General features: G+C 41.8%; 1 protein-coding gene across 1 annotated transcript in view; it reads right to left on the reverse strand.

The window, feature by feature from the left end:
- babam2 (BRISC and BRCA1 A complex member 2) overlaps positions 1–22450 on the reverse strand; it is a 126463-nt gene that overhangs the window by 29803 nt on the left and 74210 nt on the right. The window contains exon 7 of the mRNA XM_050062526.1: positions 13405–13514. Coding sequence (XP_049918483.1) covers positions 13405–13514 — 110 coding nt within the window. The remainder of the gene's footprint in view (positions 1–13404; positions 13515–22450) is intronic.

The following is a 22450-nucleotide window of genomic DNA, read 5'->3' on the forward strand; positions in this document are numbered from 1 at the left end:
GAGTAATAGAATACGAGAGAGAGAGAGAGAAGGAGAGAAGGTGCCCGGTGTATTATAGGGGGGTCCTCCAGCAGACTAGGCCTAAGTCAGCCTAACTAGGGGCTGGTACAGGGCAAGCCTGAGCCAGCCCTAACTATAAGCTTTATCAAAGAGGAAAGTCTTAAGTCTACTTGTGGGATGACAAATCCTAGCTCACATTGTGTACTACATAGGAGACTCACAATGCTTTTGACTTAAAGGCCCAGTGGACCTATTTTTTGGGTCCAACATAACCATGAAAAAATCAGCCATTTAGAGCAGTTTTGGTGCGCTCTTCTCGTCGGTTTAAGGTGGGCGGGGCTAAACTGGGACAAGGTGAAGTCACAAACTGGTGACAGTTGTGGTGATATTAGATTATGTTTCTAGGCCACTGTCAGTCAAAGTTTATTAAACTCTGTTCAACTCTTAATAAAGAATAACCTGAGAGTATTTTTTTCTGAAACTGATTTTGAGTGTTACTTACTTAGTCGTAAGTATTTCTTTTTTCATTAATAAAAATGATACCATTTCAAACCATTCAAGGGTTTTCAGAGGGCGAGATCTTTCTCTGTTTCTCACACAAACACATACACATCTAATAAAACTATTGAGAGCAGAAAATGTGTGTATGTCTATTATTTCTGTACTGCACAGTAATGGACATGATTACTGTATGTGATCTAATTTCTTTTCCATTCTTTTAAATATACATGTCTGCATTTAGATGTCTACTCTAAGTATAACACATTTATTATTAACAGACACTGTAAATTCAGTCATACTGCTTTCATGCCTTGGTCTCTTTACAGCAGCTTTTTAATGAACATGGCTGGTCAGATCTAATGTTTTGGCATTAATGAAGATATTCAGCATAGACACATACTGTACATGAACCACTGGAGATTTAAGATGGCCTACATATTGAGGAGAACGTACTTCCAATAACAAAGCAGCATCACAGAACTCACTTTACACAGACTTATAGAAAAAACACAGTGCAGAAGTGTTCAAGGAGACAGAGAGGAGGAAAAAGTGGCAGAGAGCTTTGAGCTGCCGAGGCTGAGAGAAGTGTCTGCGCTGACATCTTAGACTGTTGAGTGGGTTTGCCGGGTTAGTGGTGAATTTATTTTATCAGACTGACAATTTCTGACTGTGACAAGACGTTCACAAAACCTTGAAAAATATCTGATCGAAATGCAAAGATTTTCAAAGGCTATAAAACACCTCTACAGACCCTGGAGAAGGGACACACAAACTGTACACCCACACAGGCACATGCACACATACATACTCACACACATCAGCAGGCAGGCAGGCAGGCAGGCACATACACACACACACATACACACACAGGCACCTACAGGCAAATGCAGATACACAAACATTAGTGCACTGCAGCCTAAAACTGTCTCTCTGTGTTGATTTTTCTGGGCTCCTAAATCTGGTTTGGGGGCAGAGACGGTGCCCACTCGATTCTTTTATGCCATGCAGCAGGTTTTCTGGGGGAAGGAGAGATGTATCCAACTCATCTCATGGGCACAGTACAATCAGGTAAACGAGAAGTAAAAGTGAAAATGAAAAGAGCGATGAGTCTGGTAACAAAATGGTCGGAGGAGACCATTAAAAAAAACGAGGTTAAAGGTTAAAAAAGATTTTGCAAATGTTTGGTTGTTGATGATTGCTTTGGAATCAATCAATTGTGGATTAAAATTCTCTGAAACTGATGCAAGCTGCAATGACACAATCTCATTAATCACTCCAATTGTTCTCTGCTAGGCCTGGTCTACACATACGCAGGTATTTTTAAAAACGGGGTCATTCCTCTGATCTCAAAAAATATCACGTTCACACAAGCCCTGTTTTAAAAAAAACCTCCATCCAAATAAAAACACAAAAACACAACTGGAGCGCTGTTAAGAGCATGCCAAACCAACAGGCAGCGAAGAAGAATTAGATGTTGGCCAATCACGAGCCTGAGAAAAAGCCAAAAACTCAGTTTTCCCTGTCTACACTTCAACACTGAAGACTGGACCACCTCTCATCCAGGAGGATTGAGCCAGAGAAACCGCTTTGGCACTTCTACCTCACCAGGGTGACAACCATGGACACAATACTCTGCTTTTTCACTGTCCAAAGGTCACCACCATAGACTCTACATAAAGATGGACAATGCGTATCCACTTCCTCCCACTGTAAATGAAGTCAAAATATCCTGGATAGAGAAGCTGCGATCTTGCGCTGATAATTGTAAATCCAGCAGAGTCTGCACAGTAGCGATCTCCAAGGTATCGAGTTCCTGCCCACACACCTATCCGAAGGATTGCGTACAGCACCACTGATTGTGAACACAGCAACTGAAACATACAGCCGTTAATTATGACGTCAAACTCCATCAAGTAACCTCCCGGTTACCTTGATTTTCTAGTTTGGCCCATGTCCCATCTGCTAACATGGAGGGGGCGGGGTTTATGAATGACCTTAATAGCAGCCTGCCACCAGGGGGCGATCAAGATGTTTTGGCTTCACGTTTGAGAAGCTTTCCTGTCGTCAATGGCTGAATCCAAATGGCTTCACTTCATTGCGCTTGCAGACTTACCGACTTTGCGTGTGCGTTCTCGGGAAGTCTGGGAGTGCTTAGGGCTGTCCAAATCCACAATTCATCCTGTCCACAAGGGGCCTCAAGCAAACTTTTTGCAGACTTCCAGAGAGTCCGCTTGGGGTGCAGACTTCACTGATTTAATAATCCACAATTAACTGCAATACGACTGTGACATTGTGGGGTTTTTAAACTGCCGAAAGAAAAAAACCAAACATATGTATGTGTAACATAGTTATTGATAGTAAGGCCTATTAAAATGTTTCTTGAATTGTGTGAGCCAGAAATAATATTTAACCACATTATGAAACAGATATGTGTATAAGTGCATTTTATTATTGCAGCCTATCAGGCTGTGCAGTGAAATAGGCTAAAAATTGGCCGAAAAACAACAAAAGAAGGTCTTCTTATGTCAGTAATACCCAGTTTACTGAGTTATAGTCCTGTCCTTATTTACACACGTTTCAGTTTTTGCACTATTCATAAATTTATATGACATACATATATATATATATATATATATGACTGTGACAGCGGCTATAGTTTCGTTTTCCGTTCCCACGGCAACAAGTAAAACGGTCTCGAGGGCTGTCTATCAGCCGCTTGCAGTCTCTGCCCTTGCAGACTTTACATGATGCAGTAAATACGTCCCACTACGTACACAAGAGCTCAGTCTGCAAGTCCAGAGGCTGGACATTTGGATTCAGCCAATCTTTATTATATAGTCTATGGTCAACACTGATGGAGTTTCTGAAAATCTCCAACCTGGAAGAAGTTTTACAAAAAGTTCATTTTCAGTGCCCTAAACTGCAGTTTGTGTGTGGACGAAAGGCCAAACACATAGAAAAAGCTATGTTTTAAAAAATACCCTTGCATATGTGGACTAGGCCTAACAGACAAGAACTCATCAAGCCATGCTAATTAGCACTTTATTTCTGCAGCACTAACAACAAGAACACAAGATTTTTGTTTTTAAATAAAAAGGAAGTAGAGATGTCCCAAGCCACCCCTAAGAGTCAGCATCAGAGCTGATCCAGGCAAACTGTAACAGACTGATGTCCACTAAAAATAAAGCTGATGAAAATCTGATCCTTTCTTTACTCTACTCTGCTGTTCTGTCCACCTCAGCCTGCTGGTGTTGCAGTGCTGCTCTCCTTAATGACAGCCAGGCTTTACGCTGCCAGCATTTCACTGCATATTAGAGTGAAAAATAGAGTGTGTGAATGTGAAAAATTATCTGATTGCACCAGTGACTGACTCTGTTCCGACACCCGGGTTGGCAAAATTTGCTAAACTCTAATGGTAGCAAATCAGTTCTCTCTTGTCTCTCTTTCTCAATCGCAAAGATCTAAGGGTTTCACAGAATAGTCGACTATGAAAACCACTGGTCGACCCTGTGCATTGTTGTAGACTAGTCATTTATGTGTGGTTTTAGCACAGTAAATAATAGTTGCAACAATAAAGCAGTGGCAATGCATCTACAGCAGATATGCAGCCAGGGGCACTGTGGGTAGTTGCAGACAAGTCAAAGTTTTAAGTTAAGATAGCCTTCCAAAGACTGAAAGTGTCAATAACTTTGGTTGTTTTCGAATAATGATTTGTTTGAACAATCATTTTCTTTGCTAAGTCATGTTAAATAAACAGGATTTAAGGTAATAAGAGAAGTACAGATTATGCTATCTCTGCAGTTGTGTTGTTACTGCAATCACATAAGCATATCAAAGATATATCTAAAGCGATTAATCAACTTGTCGACTATTTTTCAGGAGTAGTCAATGACTAAAATGTAGCGATCATTAATGCCCTACAGTATGAGACATTCAGCCAGCAAGTTCTCATTTTTAGCAAGCTCAGACTGTCGAATTCAGTGGTTAAAATGACAAACCTAAGTTGATGCCAGCCCAAAACAAAAAGTCTGTTTTGGGGTCTATGTACTCTCTGAAAGCCAGTGTCTGTGGTAAGCCAAATGCTGATTATGAGAAAAGAGAAACAGGTTTCACTCTGCAACACCACTGTACAATTCAGAGTAGACAAACAACCCAGAATGAATGATATCATCTTGTCTCTTGCTGATTGCTTCATGCCAATTACATGTCACATTCTCCAGTTCAGTTTATCAACTATTAAGTTTTGGAACACGGTCTTCAGTATTTGTATCAAGTAGCTCGTAAAAAAAAGTTATGTCAGATCACATACATTTTCAACATTTGGGTACACAGAAATATTAGATCTGCCTTACTATACCCAATACTAAAGGTCTTGGATCAGGAATGTGGCAGAAAAATAATCTGCCTCTATTTTGATGGTTGATTGCTGAGCCAAGTCATTTTTTAAAGCCAAAAATACCAAACATTCGATGGCCCCAGCTACAAAATGTTAATACTCACTAATGTAGTTGTTCTTTAGAGCATCTATAATCAATATTTTTATATTAAAAATGGATCACATGACTACTTGTATGTGAAAGGGGTCACTAGTAGTGACAAACCTACAGAGAAGGATATCCTCACTGTGCAGTTCCTCTTTACTCTACTAAGCTCATTGTTTTAGTTTTCTGACACATCATTTTATTGTTTAAGTGTCAATGGCCCCATTGGTGTTCGTTTTGGCCATCGAGGCCAGCCCTTCAAAGCTTTTGAAAAAAATCACTGTATACAGACACAGTAACTATAGCTGATCAACACAGTAGAGGATTTAGAAGCTAAAGAGCCAGATATTTCCCCCAGGAGTTGTTAGACAGCAAAACAGAGCTAAAAGTAGAGTGAATACATGTCTTACATTTGTCAGGTAGACACATACATGACTCCACGTGAATGATGGTGATGCTTAGTACTGTATCTGCAGGATGTGTAAATAACTGCTTAATGCTGCTTTCCCGTACTATCAGATACAGCTCAGAGAAATGGTGAAAAATGAAGTAAAAACAGTAATGCCTAAAGCCACAGGAGGAAACTCTCATCTATGTTAGCTCTGCAGAGATAGTTTGATGTGTTGTGTGAGATTGATGTTAAAAAATCCCACAGGGATGAATCTTCTGAAATTCTCGGCCCAATCCGATAGCTATTCATATCTTTAATTGAACTTGTCTGTTTGGTTTATAAATCCAAGCTAAAATGCTCCCAACCCACTTGATACTAGCGACCCTACTACTGACCTTTCTCATAACTATTCTGTTTCACAGCTATACTAGAATGCATTATTTTTTTTTTGGGCTGATCATAGCACAACCTCCACTGCAACACTAGTGCTTAAAGAAATAATTTGGTTTGACAACAATTTCTGCTGCCTCCAAAGCTGACATTTTTTACATTCTCTAAATGTCTACATCTATTTAACACTTAACAGCTAGTTTAAATGGGGAGGGAGGGGAAATCATAGGAGCTACACAGCGTAACACCATGCCTTTCACAATATATCTTCTTCTAGGTGGCCCGTAAAAAATTATATAACAAATGAACACTGAATCTTAAGCAGGTGAATCTGTAAGCTACAGAAAAGCAGTGATTTGACTTCTCATCATCGATCATTTCTGCAGGTAAAGAAGCAAACATGGAGGTACAGTCCCATCAAAGAAAGGAGCCGATGCAACAGTCTACGTACACTGTACATTATTGGTAAAAATGTGGGTGTCTGTCGGGGTATTTCGACATCTTTTTTTTCCCCCTTGCCGTTCCGTAAGGCAAAAAACATTACAGTGATGGTCTGTTTGAAGACAAGGGAAGAAAAAGTAACAGAGAGAGCAAGAAAGAGAGAGGAAGAGGGAATAGGAATAGAGGTATAACACTGTAGCTCAGGGGGCTTACGAGTTTGCGTTCAGAGCTGTTAGATCTGAGCCCCTGCTGAAGGAGAGTAAAAGTGAGATATCAAACAACTCAGGAGTGATGAAAGAGAAGAGTAGAGAGGTGGAGGAAAGAGAAAAGGAGAGTGAGGGAAAAGCTCTCTTCTCCCGTGTGTTGTTTTTTTTTTTCCTCGCTGCGTTTCAGTCGAGCGAGGGACGACCTTGCTGGGTAGAGCACAGCTCTTCTCTCTCTTTTAAGTCCCACTCACTCTCTCAGTTCCCTTTGAGGATCAGCCAGAGGGATCAGCAGAGGAGAGGGAGTGATAGAAAAATGGAGAAAGATGGAGAGAAAAGAGACAGGCGGCAGACGTAAAAAACGGGAGGGAAGCGGAAGGGTGGGGAGGTTTGTAGAGATATTACCGAGGAGACAAGAGTTAAAAACTGGAATATGTGAAGTTAAAAAACAAAAACAACAACAACAACAGAACGATGGACAAAAAACTGAACCATGGACAAAATGATACAATGACGGAAAGACAGGTACATTGAGAAACTGCAGACAGAAAGAACCCCCAGGACATTTTGACAATGAATAGATGGAGTTGATATGACAACCTGTACCAACAATGAAATCCAGCGGTGTCAAAACCCAATCTGATTTAAACAAGGAAACATAATGTGTTTGTCACCGTGGTTAGTGCTGACAGTGGCGCTTCATCAAATAATACATCTACAAAACAAAACAACATTTTCTGTATCTTTCTCTTAATATCAGCACATAATTGTTGACACAATATCTACATATGGAGTGAAGCAAAAGCAGCAGCTTCAGTCTTTCATGTTCGTCCAAATAGCTCAGGCGCAGCATTAAGGCTACGTCACCCACGTTTTGGCATTGCTCAGAGCCCAATACCATTGAAAAGAAGTGGACGTATCCATGAGTTGTGCATTTCTGCTGTCGCCACCTTGTTTTTTTGGAGCCCGATGTGACCATATTTTCGGAAGAGAAGGTGGAACTGTGAAGGAGCGATGGGTGGTTCTGACTGGAACATTGCCAATGACACATTGCTACCCCCTCCTCTATCCTGGTCTTCCTGGTAGCAAATTGTCACTCACAAGGTAGCCACTCTTAAAACCATATCCTGCTTTATCATCTACTTTACTCTACATGGGACCATAATTTACACAATGAACCTCATGGTCTATTGAAATAGGCTCGAACTAGGAATTGAGACCATTAATTTATCAGGAAAATGTTCATTGAGGTAATAAATTTAGTGAGAAGTAGGGTCATATTTTCATAGGCTTCTATACAATTGGACTTGTTTTTGCCAACAGTAGAGTTGCCCCCAGCTGGCTTTTAGACCACATGCAGGTTTAAAGCATTCCTGCTTTAGCTTCACTTTTTAGTCCTGAAGGCTATGTCCAGATCTTTAATACAACACATCTTTTATACATGTCCAATACACAATGGCAGTAGCAAAACAACCAACCAAACAAAAAATTGGACTTAAAGCCTAATAATGTCCTTCTGGTCATGGTTACATGCATATAATGCGAGAGAAACTTAAGTTGTCACGTGGCTTGTATCTAATTAAAATGGAAGCTTTTGTTTGGCTGCACTATAAACATTTACAGTGGCTTCTGTTGCATTTCTGACAAAGTAGCTGTTCAGCAAGTGTTTGACATTGTATTGATCTGCACATCGACCATTTGTGTCATCAAATCAACTAGGACAGAAATCTTAGGCCCAGTTCAGACTAAAGATTGAAGACAAGACTAGCTGAAACTTGCAACGACTTGCAATGTGCCAGTCCACAACGTTCTGATAACTTGCCAGTTTACACCAATGCGACTAGACGAGATGGTGTATGGTCTCCATAGCAACAACTCTGTACACCCATTCAAACTTCCGGCTGTTCAGGTACAAGTAACAACTGAGTACTCTCTAAGTGTTTGTATATGGGACATGCGCACTCGGCAGTCATAAGCAGCAGCAACTCACCGTCCAACCCCGACACACTGTGAGGACTGAGACAGACATATGTCAGTAGCAGTGGGGATCTAAATGAGATGGACACCGGCTCAGCAGGGACAAAGGGCTCTTGTCAGAGAATGCCACTACAAGCAAACACGCTGACTACTGACCTGACCAGCTGACTGCACTACAAGCTGATTGGCTGGTGATGTGCCATATGTTCTAAAACCAGCCTTAAGTTTAGACGAGCCAGTTCACACAGGTACATATTTTCAATGCAACATTCTAAAAGAGTTTCGTCTTGTCCCAAATCTTTGGTCTGAACTGGACTTTAAGAATTTCAAAGGGAAGGATGGTTAGTTAAAAACTGGAAAAGGCCAATTAAAACAAACTGTGCATTGACAGTATAGTGACTAAAGGAGCGATGTGGGGAAAAAGAGATGTGTGGACAGATGGAGGATGACTGCTAAGACAAAAAAATGAAGAAAATTGTAGGGATTTTTTAAATGTAGAACGACAGAAAGATTGCAGACATAAAGAACCTCAGAACATTTTGACACTGAATAGATGTAGTTAATATGACAGCCTGTATCAACACTGAAATCCAGTGGTGCCAAAGCTCAAACTGAGCCAATTTCTGTGGCTGTCCACAGCTGCTACATTCACTGTTTCATAAAATGAGAACTGATTTAAACAATTTCCGAAGCTGTTTTGATGTGAATTTGATTTTGGCATTATATGATATTGCGAACATTTGTGGTAGCCCGGGTTAATGCTGAAGCTACTGAATGTCGCTGTCTATCAAATGCTTGCTAGAAAAACAGAGAATGTGCAGGAAGACTGAAACAAATGAGTTTTCCTTTTCACTGGATCCAAAGCAGAGACAATGGGCAGCTACACAAGACCAAAGACTAACAAGGGTCAGTAAGGACACGGAGGAAAACTAACAGGGTAACAGATCTGCATGAACACACGTACAGCAAAAGGCTGGCTCGCACACATCTGCATGCTAAATTAAGTAGCATCCACAATGAATGCAATACAAATGCGCTCATGCACGAACTCGCGCACACATGCAATCGTTTGTCTTCAAACAACGGTGAAGGAGACATACATTTTCGCCCTGGGTCATGAATTAACACACTCCCACACAGCTGACAAAAAGGTGCACAAAGGCATGTAGCGGAGCATATTCATACACGGCCTTGATATGCATATGTGCAAATGTATCAAGACAAAGAGGCAACATTAAGCAGGAGAAGAGAGGTGGTAAATGAGAGCTTGGCTCAGTGCAGCACTGTTAAGCCTCTGCATTTTGAGATGTTTCTTAGAGGGTTTAGATGTGGAGGGTTGGTTTTATAGCCTCTCCTCCTTCATCTAACCCCCCGCCGCTCCGCCAGCAACCAACCCTCTCCATCCCCAGCGCCGTAGCTTCCCCACTTCCTGCTCTCCACTCTACTGCCTTTAGCCTCCTTCTGTCTGTTCTCCTCATGCAACTGGCAAAGGAGGAGAGAGCCTCTAACACCACTGCAACAGCATCAGTCTGGTCTGGAACCGTGTTAAGGTCAGTCTTCGTCACAAACATACACACAGCTCCATCATAAAACATGCAGACATATGTAATGCATACACATATCTAGAGCCCGAGGTAGTCTGTAGTTTCAACACCATAACAATGCTCCTGGTGAAAGGCTCTTTAACCAAGTGGATTTTCCAGTCCAGTCGCCTGAAGAAAATGTTGGCATTGTACATTTCTGCAAACCACAAATATTTTCCATTAGAATGTTTTCTCCATATTATAGCAACGTTTCTAAAGAGATGTAGTATATGGGCTGACTGTCATGAGGAGGTGGAGGGAATGGTGGATGGCATGACACCTTGGCAAGATGGCTGCTAATGGCAGACCACTGCAGACCATTGTCGAGACAAACAAACAACAAAATCGTATAGATTTTAGCCAGTCATTGCTGTGTTTCTAGCGGCTTTTTACCCATCAAATGTGGGTAATTTTTAGTGACAACTCATTGTTTTTTCAGCGGGAACAGTGCCGCAAAAAATGTGTTTTTTTCTGATGGCTTCTCCAGCTGCGATTGTGCTACTATAACTGTTTTTTTAAACCCAAACATGATCTTTTCCTAATCGTAACCAAGTAGTTGTGCCTAAACATAACCACATGTTAACCGCAGTGTTGTTGACACGTAAAATTTCATCGTATTTGCCTCATCATGACATAGAATGTAACGTATCAGTGGTTTGCAGAAACATTCAATGGCAACATTTTTTTCTTGCAATCGAGTTGGGATTTTCTATGCAGAAAGATTCCCACGAATTTCAGCTTGGCAACCAGTACCTACTGGCCCAATCACAACGCAGATTTTGGTGCCTCATTTCAGCGCCAAGTCGTGTGTGCAGCGAGTCTGTAGCTGAGGGAGATAGAGCGCACGTGTGATGGAGAAACCTGACAGTGGGAGTATGGAGTTAAACATAAAATACAGGTTCAGGCTGTTTGTCAGTAAAGAAACAACTCTTCAAGACCCAAGCCAAGCTCCTATGTCTTGCATGCTATCTGCTGAATAAAAAGCGAAGAAGATTAGCCCCAAGGTTAGCAAGCAAAGTCAGCCTCACACTGAAACCTGACCAGGCTCACTTAAGATGAACCAGCTATTCTCATTGTAGTGACAATCTCAGCCGCTCCTGAACAGACAATAGAAAAATGTTTGGCTGCTGAGTCTCCTCTGAGTTAAGGACAAAATTCTGGATCACAACTCAAAATGTATTTTGCTGTTATAATACTGTAACTGTTATCAGTGTTAAATCATTGTAGTTGGGTTAGGTTTTATTTATTGTGTGAATTTGTTAATAATGTTTTGTATTTCTTCATATTTACATAATTAAATATAATTTAAAGTACAATATTCTTTAATTGGAAGTTTAAATTTGCCTTTGCAATTAAAAAAAAAGCTTTTTCTTTAACTTCATCGACCATTGTTTTTGCTTTATTTTGAAAACAAGTATCGAGTCAGGCACCATTTAGGCATTGGTGCCATTTTAAAAAGTATCATTTAAGCACCAGTATCAAGGAAAACAATACCTAACCCTATCCATTAAAACAGCACATCCTTTGTTAAAACATGGCCATTTTATAGGACCAAGAATGCTCAACACGTGAGCTACAGGGAGCATAAATATGTATAACATGTTAAAGCTAAAGCTTGGATCATTGTGCACTTAATACTGTAGTTAACATATTTAAAGACACATCTTGGAGGTTGTGCTACATCACGATTAGTAGAATTGTGTCTTGTAAAGGGGATATGTCTCTCATATTGCTTAGATGCGTTTCCACATGCACAGCACAGGAAAAAAATCAGGATTATGTAGGACAAGCAGGTGACCTTTGTTTTGTGTGGTGTAATTAGGGTATTTTGTTGCAGTTGCTGCGTGGGGATAAGGTCCTGTCAGGGTTCATTTTTTACATAGTGGAGAGGAGGAGCGTGTGTGCATGTATCTGCTTTGGCGATTATGCTGGAGAGCGAGAGATAAGTGGATACACACAGTAAATGAGAGACAGATAATGTGCAAAAAATGGCATGAAAATGACAGGAGACAGAGGAGGGGAGGAAGGGTTTGATTATTACAAAAACACAAACAACTGGAGAGGAGGACAAAACAGAGGAGCCACAGAGGAGCAGGGACGATGGGGATGAAATAGGAACATGGTGAGACAGGGGGATGAGAGAGGGAGAGAAAGAAAGAGAGAGAAAGAGTGGTGGGGGTGGTGGTGGAGGGGGAGCAGAGGTCTCTTAACCTGGTGCGACGGGGCGTGTGCTTGTAAATAAACATCAGCTTGAGATTATTCCGAGCACGAAAGCCCAGACTGTGGGGCCCTGAGGTCAGAGTGGGCCCATACCTGGCTCTCTCTCTCTCTCTCTCACACAGACACATGCATGTGCGCACACACACACACACACACACACACACACACACACCCTTATCTACATCCACACCTACAAAGACTTTGTGTTGAGAGCAAAGCCTATTCAAATACTGGTGCACGCACACAAACGTATGAAAACAGACACATACATCTGGGATATTGAAAAACCCACAAGCATGCGCGCATCCAAACACACACTCATCTGCACACACAGACACACACACCCAAATGTAAACTGACAAATGCACACATACATACACACTAAATCTAGCAAGACAAACAATGGATTTGAACAAAGAGAAAATGCACACTGCCGAAGTACCCACTCACACGGTGCCCACAGACTCACAGAAAACATTCCACACAAGCCTGCATGTATACACACACAAACACGCGCACAGTCTCTGTACTGTTAACACCCCAGATGTCTGCAGACATCCAGTCATCCCTAGCTCAGACGCTGTGTGTCATCCATCTCGTTTTTTTGTTCTTCCCTTGTTGTTTTTGAGGAACCGACTGATGAGTCCAGACACTGGGATGTGGGATTATTCACAATGACATAATATGTCGCTAGATTCACAGCACACTCACACTAATCCGTCAACTACATCTTGCATCCTCGAAATCAGGAGCACAATGAGTGGGCCCACATCACCTCTGGCTGACCCTCCCTGCCCCTCCCAGTGATACTAAAGGTAGCCTGTCTTTATTAGGGAGTTACTGCAACAAACTTGGAGACTTTTTCAGTCTTGCCTCATACTGCAGGAATGAGTCTGATCTAAGGACAATAAATCCTAAATTTCTGGCAGTACTTCTCAAAAATGCAACTGGAGAACGCACAATGTTTTCATGGACAAAGACACAGTACAAATCATCATCACAAAATCATATAGATGGCAATGGTAAAACAGCCTATGAGTCCATGACATTTACTCTTAATGGAGAAAAAGGTTGGTAATCTCAGTTTAACTTCGATGTTGCTCGGGCCCTTTGCTGTCCTGTCGTTGTGGTGTCACAGATTGCATACACAAATTACCATCCCCATCAAAACATAAAGATAAAGAAACAAAAGCAAACTTATTTATCATTCTGCTTACTGTTCAATGCTGGGGGAAAGGTAGAGTTTAGGGAACACTTGAGTGGCCTCAGCATCCTCGAAGCTCACCGAGAGAAGGGCCACGTCCTCTCCAGGGTCCAGCGCTGTGTCCTAAGAGAGACAAAGCCAGGTTTGTAATGTTAGACAGTGAAAACGCTCTCCATAGGCATAAAGCTGGGACTCATTTTCATAGCCACAGCCGGGAAGTCCACACTTTAGTTTTTTAGAGTTAAAGCTAGGGTATGCAAGAAATGAACTAGTTTGTAGGATATCAACATTCAGAGAATTAATATAGCAGCAAACATCTATTTGCTATGTAAAGACATGGCGGAGTGATTTCGACTTGAGTAGAGAATAAGGTCACACTCCTCCTGTGAGTGCTGTAATTCAAGCTTCTCTGCAGTTTGTTGTGGTAAGCCGGTCCGGCCGTGTATGTACGTTGGGGTTTCTGTGTATCCTTTTGGTAAGCTCATCGTTGCCACTTTGCACTGGGCTCATACAGTGGTATTGCTAACAGCTGGATGGCAGCATCATTGAAATATAGTATCCACCCTTCAGGTCCACCCCTTGTTAACACTGTTAGCTCTGTCAGCACTGTTGCTACTGTTACAGCTGCTTATGGAGTTAGCACGCTTAGCTGCTAGCTGCCAGCTCAGTCACCTCCATGTTGAGAGCCATGTGCAGACAATCCTGCCTCAAGATTCTGAATCATAGATATGCTTTGAATGTCACATACAGCTCCTTTAAATGTCAACCCACATAGATAAACTTCTGTTTTATTAAATGTATCAATTCACACTGACTCTGAGACCACAGGACCCAAAGCGTAGTTTTTCCACTGCAAGTCTTTTTTCTTTAATTAATTTTAACAGACAGCTATTTAAATTACCCAAATCTCCTGCTGTTTAAATGTTATGAACTTATTAACCTTCTAGACTAATTGATAAAGGCTCCCTATGAGCTTGCTTTTTCCCTATAGGCAGATTCCCTCCACCCACTATGTTGGGGGGAATCAATCAGTGAATCGATGAATAAAACAATGCTGATTTCTTCCTGTGGAGCCTAAATTAAAATTATCTTTGTTCAGACAGTTTTTGATATCAACATGGTGAAGACAGTTTAGCTGCTGTTGCCTCAGATCTGCAGCTGATAGATAGCTCTGCTGGAGTCGATGCAGATTGAACAAACAGATTGCTTCAGTAGTGCCGCACCCACATCTCGATTTTGATGTGGGTTACCAGTAAAGGCAAAAGTGTTACTGTTCCAAGAGGCCACACTTGAAGGCAGGGCAAAAAACCCCGTCTGCGATCATAGAGAAGGGAAAGATGGAGTCATGGTTCAAATGGAGATTAATGGTGCACACTTTTGGACAGAATGTCCTTACAGGCATTCATACTTGTTGCCACTTGTTTGTATACACAAAGACAGCACTTGAGAGAAGTTTAATTCCTGCCTACCTTTTCAGCTTCTTACATCTGGCTGACGACTGTGTGAAATGGGCATAATTGTCAACTTTTGAAAGGTACAAATTTTGTTGGATGTAGCCCCCAAATTTCCATGACTGGTGTGGGGGGAGGACTCTGGGGAGCACATTGTTTGAAGCATACTAATGGCTTTAGGTTCTGGATTCGGTTCCAAGTTTCCAGGTCGTCACTTACCCATAAAATAAGGTACCTACTGTATGTCCCATAACTTTTTGTTTTGCTTTAGCAGTTGGAGAATCAATCTGAGTTATTAAAATTGTCCAAAGAATCTATATATTATGTCCAGATAAGTTAGTGATTGACACCCCTATGGATTATACAGTTCTATGTGTGCACAACAAGTGTGCAAGTCCCAAAATGTTGAAGGAGATGGAGAGGAGAAGAGGAGAGACACCAGAAGAAACATCTGTTTTGCTTCATGCCACATTAGCTTCAACAGCTGCACTATGAGGCAGAGCTGATGACTGGGAGCACCAATCAAATCATGTGTGAGATGGATGCAGAGGCCACCCGGAGCTGCTCGCTATACAAACCTCGTCTGTCTCTCCAAGGTTCTAATTTCTCATTCTGTGATGTTTTTCCTAGAGCATGGCTACTTCTCAGGCACTGTCATTAGTGCAATTCCACATCAAGTACCATTCTGGTCTCTCCCTCTGCCGACAGAGGCTCGGCAGCGTTAATCAAATGTCTTACAGATGGTTTGAACTCATCCATTTGTTATAATCGCTGCCCGCCGTGTGAGAGGAAATCTAACCACCATACATGACGGACAGAGGCGCAGCGCAACCAGTTTGCAGCAGGGCAGCCTCAAACGTGATCAGAATTATTAACTAATTACTCACACTCTGCTGATCACACAACCAAACTGAGCATTGGTTTGAGAAAAACACGGCTGAGTGGGTGGATAAGGAAATTCCTTCACTGAACATTTTCTTTTCCAGTGAAGTGAAATTAATTTTTCTGCATTTGATCTAATAATTTTGACCATTGTGTTTAATAAGAGAAAAAAAATCAAAAGTATTAAAATCAATGTAACACTAATGTGACACAGAATACAAATATAAGGGTTATCAATGAACAGTTCCTGAATCTACGGCACATTTATACTGTGGCACATGCAAATATCAACAGTCACAACAATGGCTGCTGCTCTGCTGACGATCATGCAGTCTGCCTTGTCGTGGCAGATACATTAGGGGGTAAAACATAAAGAGTAGAAGGGAGGCAGTGAAAGACAGCGGTGTGTGTGGCATCCAAAAGTGTTGCCTGATGGAATCAGCTCACATCAATATAGTGTGCATCAGTAAACAAGAACTGCTCTCTGTCTCACAGCAGCGCTCGCGGCTTCTGCCGCTGACGATATGGGACAGATAGGAACAGGCACGGAGATGTGGGGCCGGGGTGGGCGTGGGGTTTGGGAAAATATTGTTTTGCTCTAGTTTGTAGCTGTCAAGTCCCGTTCTCATCTTTAAAGGTGATTTAATGGATGCTTCTTTTGGACTGGGAGAGAGTAAACAGACAGATGAGAACCAACAAGAAGGTGAGAGGGCCAGAAGAAGAAGATAGGGCAGCTCTGTACGGGCTGCAGCGGACCATCCCTCGATTTGGTCGGACTAAGGGCGCTGTTGAAGGGAGGGCCTTTTTGTGGAATGATTCAGACTCATCTCGTCCAAGCAGACAGCGAAGAGCTGTCACAAGTCATATTGCATCAGTGAAACAAACAAACAAAAACTAACGGCAGACCCTTTAACTTTTAGCTATTGCCATTCTAAATTAATTTGCTGTGCAAAGGAACTGAAGCAATGGAGATACAATTTTGTTTTTGCCTTGTTTAGTTATATATAACTAAACATCAAACGTGAACATTTCAAAGCCTCACTTTCATGTAAAACCTTAGAAGTAACATGCATACTAAGACCACCATTTCACCTCTTCAGTATATGGGTGTAAAATTAAAAAATAAAATCCAGACAAGCATCAGAGTCTACAGCTACACTAATGACTCTGTGAGGCTGTACTTATAATAGGCACAACTCAGCTACAAAGCCATGCTTTGAGCCAAATGCTATTGTATGCATTTTTTTTGCTTTATTTAGTTATTTGATGCTATAAAAAGTGGGTTCGACGGCATGATTCACAGCTACGTGTGCCAATCGGTGTGCTTGCAATCAACTGCGCTGCTCACAATTGATCAGACTGGTGTATGGGTGGGAACTCAATAGTGTGAAGATCACTACTGTGCAGATTCTGGCTCCACATGACCTCACCAGTGCAAGATGACAGCGGCTATATCCGGGATATTTTGGATTCATTTTTCTACAGTAGGAGGAAGTGGAGACGCATTGTCCATTTTTATAAAGAGTCTACAGTTTTGCATGTCAGCATGCTAACATTTGCTAATTAGCATTGAACACAAAGTACAGCTGATGGGAATGAGTGTTTCCAGTATAACAACATAAACCAATACACTGAATACTAAATGCCAAATGATGAAACATAACCAAAGTGATCACCAAAGGTGTTGCTAGACCATCGTGGGGGGTTTCTGAATTTGTGTAAAACATTCATGGTAAACTATCCTGTAGCTCTTTTGGCATTTCATTGAAAACCACAAATGTCAACCAGATGGTGACACTAGAGGAGAAGTCAAGGGATATCCAAGGCTTCTTCCTCTGTGGACTATGAATGTCTGAACAAACCTTCATGTCTGGACCGAAACAACGGACTGGCCAACACCTCAGGTCATTACAATCATGGGAATTTACACTTGGAGAAAAAAACTTGAGTCAGTGGGATAACTGATGAAACTGTGGGTGACAAAACAGCTCAGTGTTTCAATAGAATCAGAGAGAAATAGAGAGCCAAGTTTTTCCTGGAGTTAGCCTAACTCATTTGTGACCTCTAGACTATCCAATTGCTGCAATTATACAACACAATGCAGCTTTTTTAATATATATTTTAGCTTTTTCATGACTACTGAAGGGAAACAAAGATGTTTGTCTTTGAAGCTCTTGCACTGGACAAAACTCATGATGCCATTTTCTGGAGAAGAAAATCTTTTCATGCTTCTTAAGTGGCATGTTTAAAGTAAATTAAAGTGTAGAGGGGCAATACAAATGATTTACTTGACAGCTGGGTTTGTTTATGGAATACACAGTGTGCTGAAGGGTGTCCTTGCAGTGTGGTGGTAATTTAGAGGCATTTACAAACTCTCATGACTTTCTTCTTCCAAAACTTTGCTAATCTATACATGAAGTTGTGAGAGGATAGCCTAATGAGAACAAAAGTTGACCTTTTAACCTGCCTGCCTTGAAACCATTACTTAAATTGAAACAGAAGGGCTCTTCCTTCTGTAATGAAATAAAAGCCCCCAAATGGCTATTAATGTTGCTGTGCACACATACACACACACTTTAACCAAATACACTTGAGGGCAACTGCTGCTTGCTTATGTAAAGAGTTTGTAGAGAAGGAACATTAAAAAAAGCTTTTGCTCCACAGGCCACAGGCAGGACCTTAATGAAGAGACTTCATTGGTAAGTAATGAGCACTGAAATGGCCTGGGTCAGAGGACTGTGAGATGAGCAGGGGGTCCTGGAGGGGTGGTAGTGGTTGGACGTTAAAGCAGTATTTACTACAGGCCCCTTGGGGATGTGACTCAACTGCTCAAGGACTAGATTTAAGAAAGCGGGTGAAGAGTGTGCATGCGCGTCCGTGCCCGTGTGGACATCAAGGTTAGAGGGTGCCTCCGAGTCAAACCCTTTCACGTGGCCACCACCCCGCGTCTTCCATCCTCCTTACTCTTTCAGACACATGGGTGCTCGAACGCACACATACACACAAACGCACAAATGCACAGACACTTTTCCTTGTGTCCGTCCTTGTGTCTCCTGATGCCCCGGCCTCTGGCATCTCCTCTGTGTCGCATGTGACAGGTTGGAGATGTGACAGCTGTCCTTATGCCAGACCAAGTCTGGCCAAAGTCACAACACACACAAACACACTCATCCGCAAACGCTACACAGGGGCTCCACTGCAGGGCTAGTTCGGAGGAGGTAAGGGCACTTTGTCCGCCTTCTTCGCCCAACTTTAAATGTCATGCCCAACGTAATGGGGCAGCTTGACTGACAGCAGGGTTGTTGTGCAAGGACATGTCCAGCTTCTAGGCGAGCGGCTTTGAGTGGCCCTGTACACATGCTGGACACACAGTAAGTACAAGGCAGCGGCTGCAATTCAGGTAGGACATTTTGAGGAAGCCTGGTTCTTCACTTGGTGACCAAGGCTAGCTTAGAGCTTTCACAAGTAACCTGTTTGATTCTGTTAAAACAAACCCTTAAACAGTTCATTGGGCTGGTGTGGACTTTATCAACTGAACCCTGATGCAGACCAAACAACGGCTTGCAAGTGGATTCGGGTGGACACAGGATAGACTGACAGTAGTAGCTAAAGCTAGCCAAAGCAAAACTACTAATAAATCCATCTGCTGATCATTTTCAGGAAGTAATCTGTAGAGGTGATGCATTTATTTGTGTAAATAAATTGAAAATCATGGTAACACATACGCCTGGGAGTATGTGAGTGCGGGGACTTCCCCTGATCAGTCAGTCAGTCAAAAGCAGTTCAGACTGCAGCCTGTTGTGCTTATAATCTACTCTGTGTACTTTGGCAGATCATTGAGTCTATTAAAAAGTGTGTGACATAGCAATCCCACAATAACTCCCACCAGACTATTTCTGTAAATTTCTTTCTATACATGTAGGAAACATTAAAATGCATCATGACCTGCCGTCAGTCACCACATTTTGATTTCTGGATGTGGGTCCTGATGTTTCCCTGATGATGCAGAATGACAATCACCTTAACAATCCAATCAATGCGTTTACCATCAGCCTGTAAAACTCATGCCCAAATCCTATGCAGCCAACTGCATTATCACTCAATAGAACTCAATACACACACAGAGAAGCTGGCAGCAACCACACATATCAAAGGTAGAGTTTGTGTAGCAGGTAAAAAACCCCACTCCACTCTGCCTACGTGACGTGTTGTGCCCGTGCCCCTTGTATTTTGGCTTTTATGTTGCAGAACTTTCTACAATTCAGCTCTGTATGCATCAGTTATTTGCCACTATTTCGGTGTAATGTGAAAAGTCAGTATTCAGTGTCTCCAGATTAAAAATGAGAGAAACTGGACGAGTAAATCTGCACAACTTGCACTACAGGGACTCTTTATTGAGGAATTTAATTTCATTCATTTTGCAAGACATTGCTGCAATTCTTCTAAAAATATATTTCAATGCCCTGTAAGAAATATTGACAATCATCACATTGCAGCACAGATACAAATCTTCTGTGTTCAATGTGAAGAGCCTTGAAGAGAGCAGAAACAAAAAGCACTGCTGAGTACAACATGTTAAATAGTACTTTCTGCAGCAGAATATAGTGAATGAATGTCTACATACTGAATAATGTGTTTGTGCCAGCCTTTTCATAAGTTTGACAGAGACTTACGCCATCACACCCTGAGGGCGGGAAAGCACAGGGTCAAGGTGGCAGCTGCCAAAATGTCTCATTGCATGACATGAAATGTTCTGATTGAGAAAGAGAGTTGAGGATATTGTTCCTAATGATGTACTGCTGCTGCTGCTGCTGCTGCTGCTTTTGGGGAGGGGGATGAGCAAAGATGTGGTGTACTCCAGGGGCCATGATGAGCCCGCTCCCTCCACCTCAAAAATACAGAACATGCAAACGCAAGCACAAGTCACCACACCCCAATTGGCACGCATGTCCAAGAGGACCTAACGTCCTCTTCTGTAATATCTGACTTATCCCGTGTCTGTCCCACTCTTTCTCGAACTCTCCATTCCAACAAACTCTCAGCTCAAGCTGTAGCTTATGTAAGACAGCCAATGTAGATGATTAACCAGGCAACTTTGTTTCACCACATAGTTGTTCCCCGTGCCAGGGCTTAACTTTGTCATGAGGACAATGGGCGAGAGATTACAGAGCACACATGCTCCACCTGGAACCATGTCGGTAGAACAGGACCCAAACACACCTAAACACTGCCCTGTTGCCACAGTCACAAAAGCTTTGTGCACGGGGCGTGTTTGCAAACTGAAGAATAAGAATATACTTGTGTGCGTGCCTCTCTTGGTACGATGGGTGTGGCAACAAATGATAATCTATTCAGAATGTTCCCGAGTCAGTTGGAATGAATGCAGCCATACTGTCTGTAGTGTGAAACGCATTCTATAATGTACATTTTATAAAGGAATACTTCAACTGCAAACTGACCATTTGTATATGAATTACTCATTGCTTTTTACGTTTAATTTGTGAAGAAAAATTCTTCTCGCATGCCTCCATTGTTAACGGAGAGGCCAAAAACCCAAATATTCTTCATGAATTGAAGTTAGTGTCCACATTTAACAACAGTAAAACTGTAGAGCGTGTGACTGTTTGTACTGATGTGTTTTACATCGTATCTTTTTCGCAAAAATGCATATTTGGGAAGCACTGAGCATACGACTGGATAAATGAGACTTTGATTTTACTGCACAAGTTGTGAGAGTTTTGGTATTGTTTTGCTGTTGTTAAATGTGGACCCTGTTTACTGAGATTCTCAAAAAATGTTTGCCTTTTTTGGATTCTCCGTTCACCGTGGAGGCATGCAAGAAAAAACAAGTTTTCTTGACGATTTCAAGGTTAGTAATTGATCTAAAATGGTCATTTTTTGGGTGAAGCATTCCTTTAATTCAGATTTAGGCTTTTTGCAATGCAGTGTTTGGTGGTGCCCATAGTTACGTTTAAACACAGTATTGACACAGAGTACATAACACACACACAAAAAAAGAGTAATGAAGAGAGCATTAAAAGAAAAGCAGCTGTGTTTCCAATTTTGAGGCAGGCCTTTGAAATCCTTACTGCAGTGAAATTAGAGTAGAGGTTCCTCCAAACCGACAATAATTTAGTTAGCGAAAAGCAACGAAAAGTACATCAGTAATGGTATAAATGGCAAAACAGAAACTTCAATACAATGACAGTTGCTGCAATTCACCAACACCACGGGCAGTTTCAGTTATGGGGCCAAGCTTTCTCAGTTATTGACTTTCTTAAAAGGCCAAGATCACACTTCATCATTGCCTTTCAATAAGTTGCTGTTATCCAATATAAAGGAAATAAAAGACGCTGTAACACGAGTCACAAGTGCAGTGTGTTGCAAAAGACTTAACCAGTCATGTCTCCACCCCAAAATCCCACGCACTTAGCATCCGTTGCTTGGAAATGAGGTTGAATGAGACACCTATCACTGAGTCAACAACAATGGGTGAAATATAAGTTAATAAAACCAGCTGGGCTGACAGTGTAGTCAATATGACTCATCTGACTGTGGTGACAGATAATGTAAAGAATCAAATGGGGAAAGATGCTAAAATGTATGTGGAGATCCTACTACATTGTTTGGCACAATAACTGGCAGATGACCAACAGATGTGCCAACTGAGACACTTAAACCAGCTGATCGTTACTTCACTGGAACGCGAGTCATATGTGTGACTGT

Source organism: Epinephelus moara, chromosome 14 (genome assembly GCF_006386435.1).
Source record: "Epinephelus moara isolate mb chromosome 14, YSFRI_EMoa_1.0, whole genome shotgun sequence".
Lineage (NCBI taxonomy): Eukaryota > Metazoa > Chordata > Actinopteri > Perciformes > Serranidae > Epinephelus > Epinephelus moara.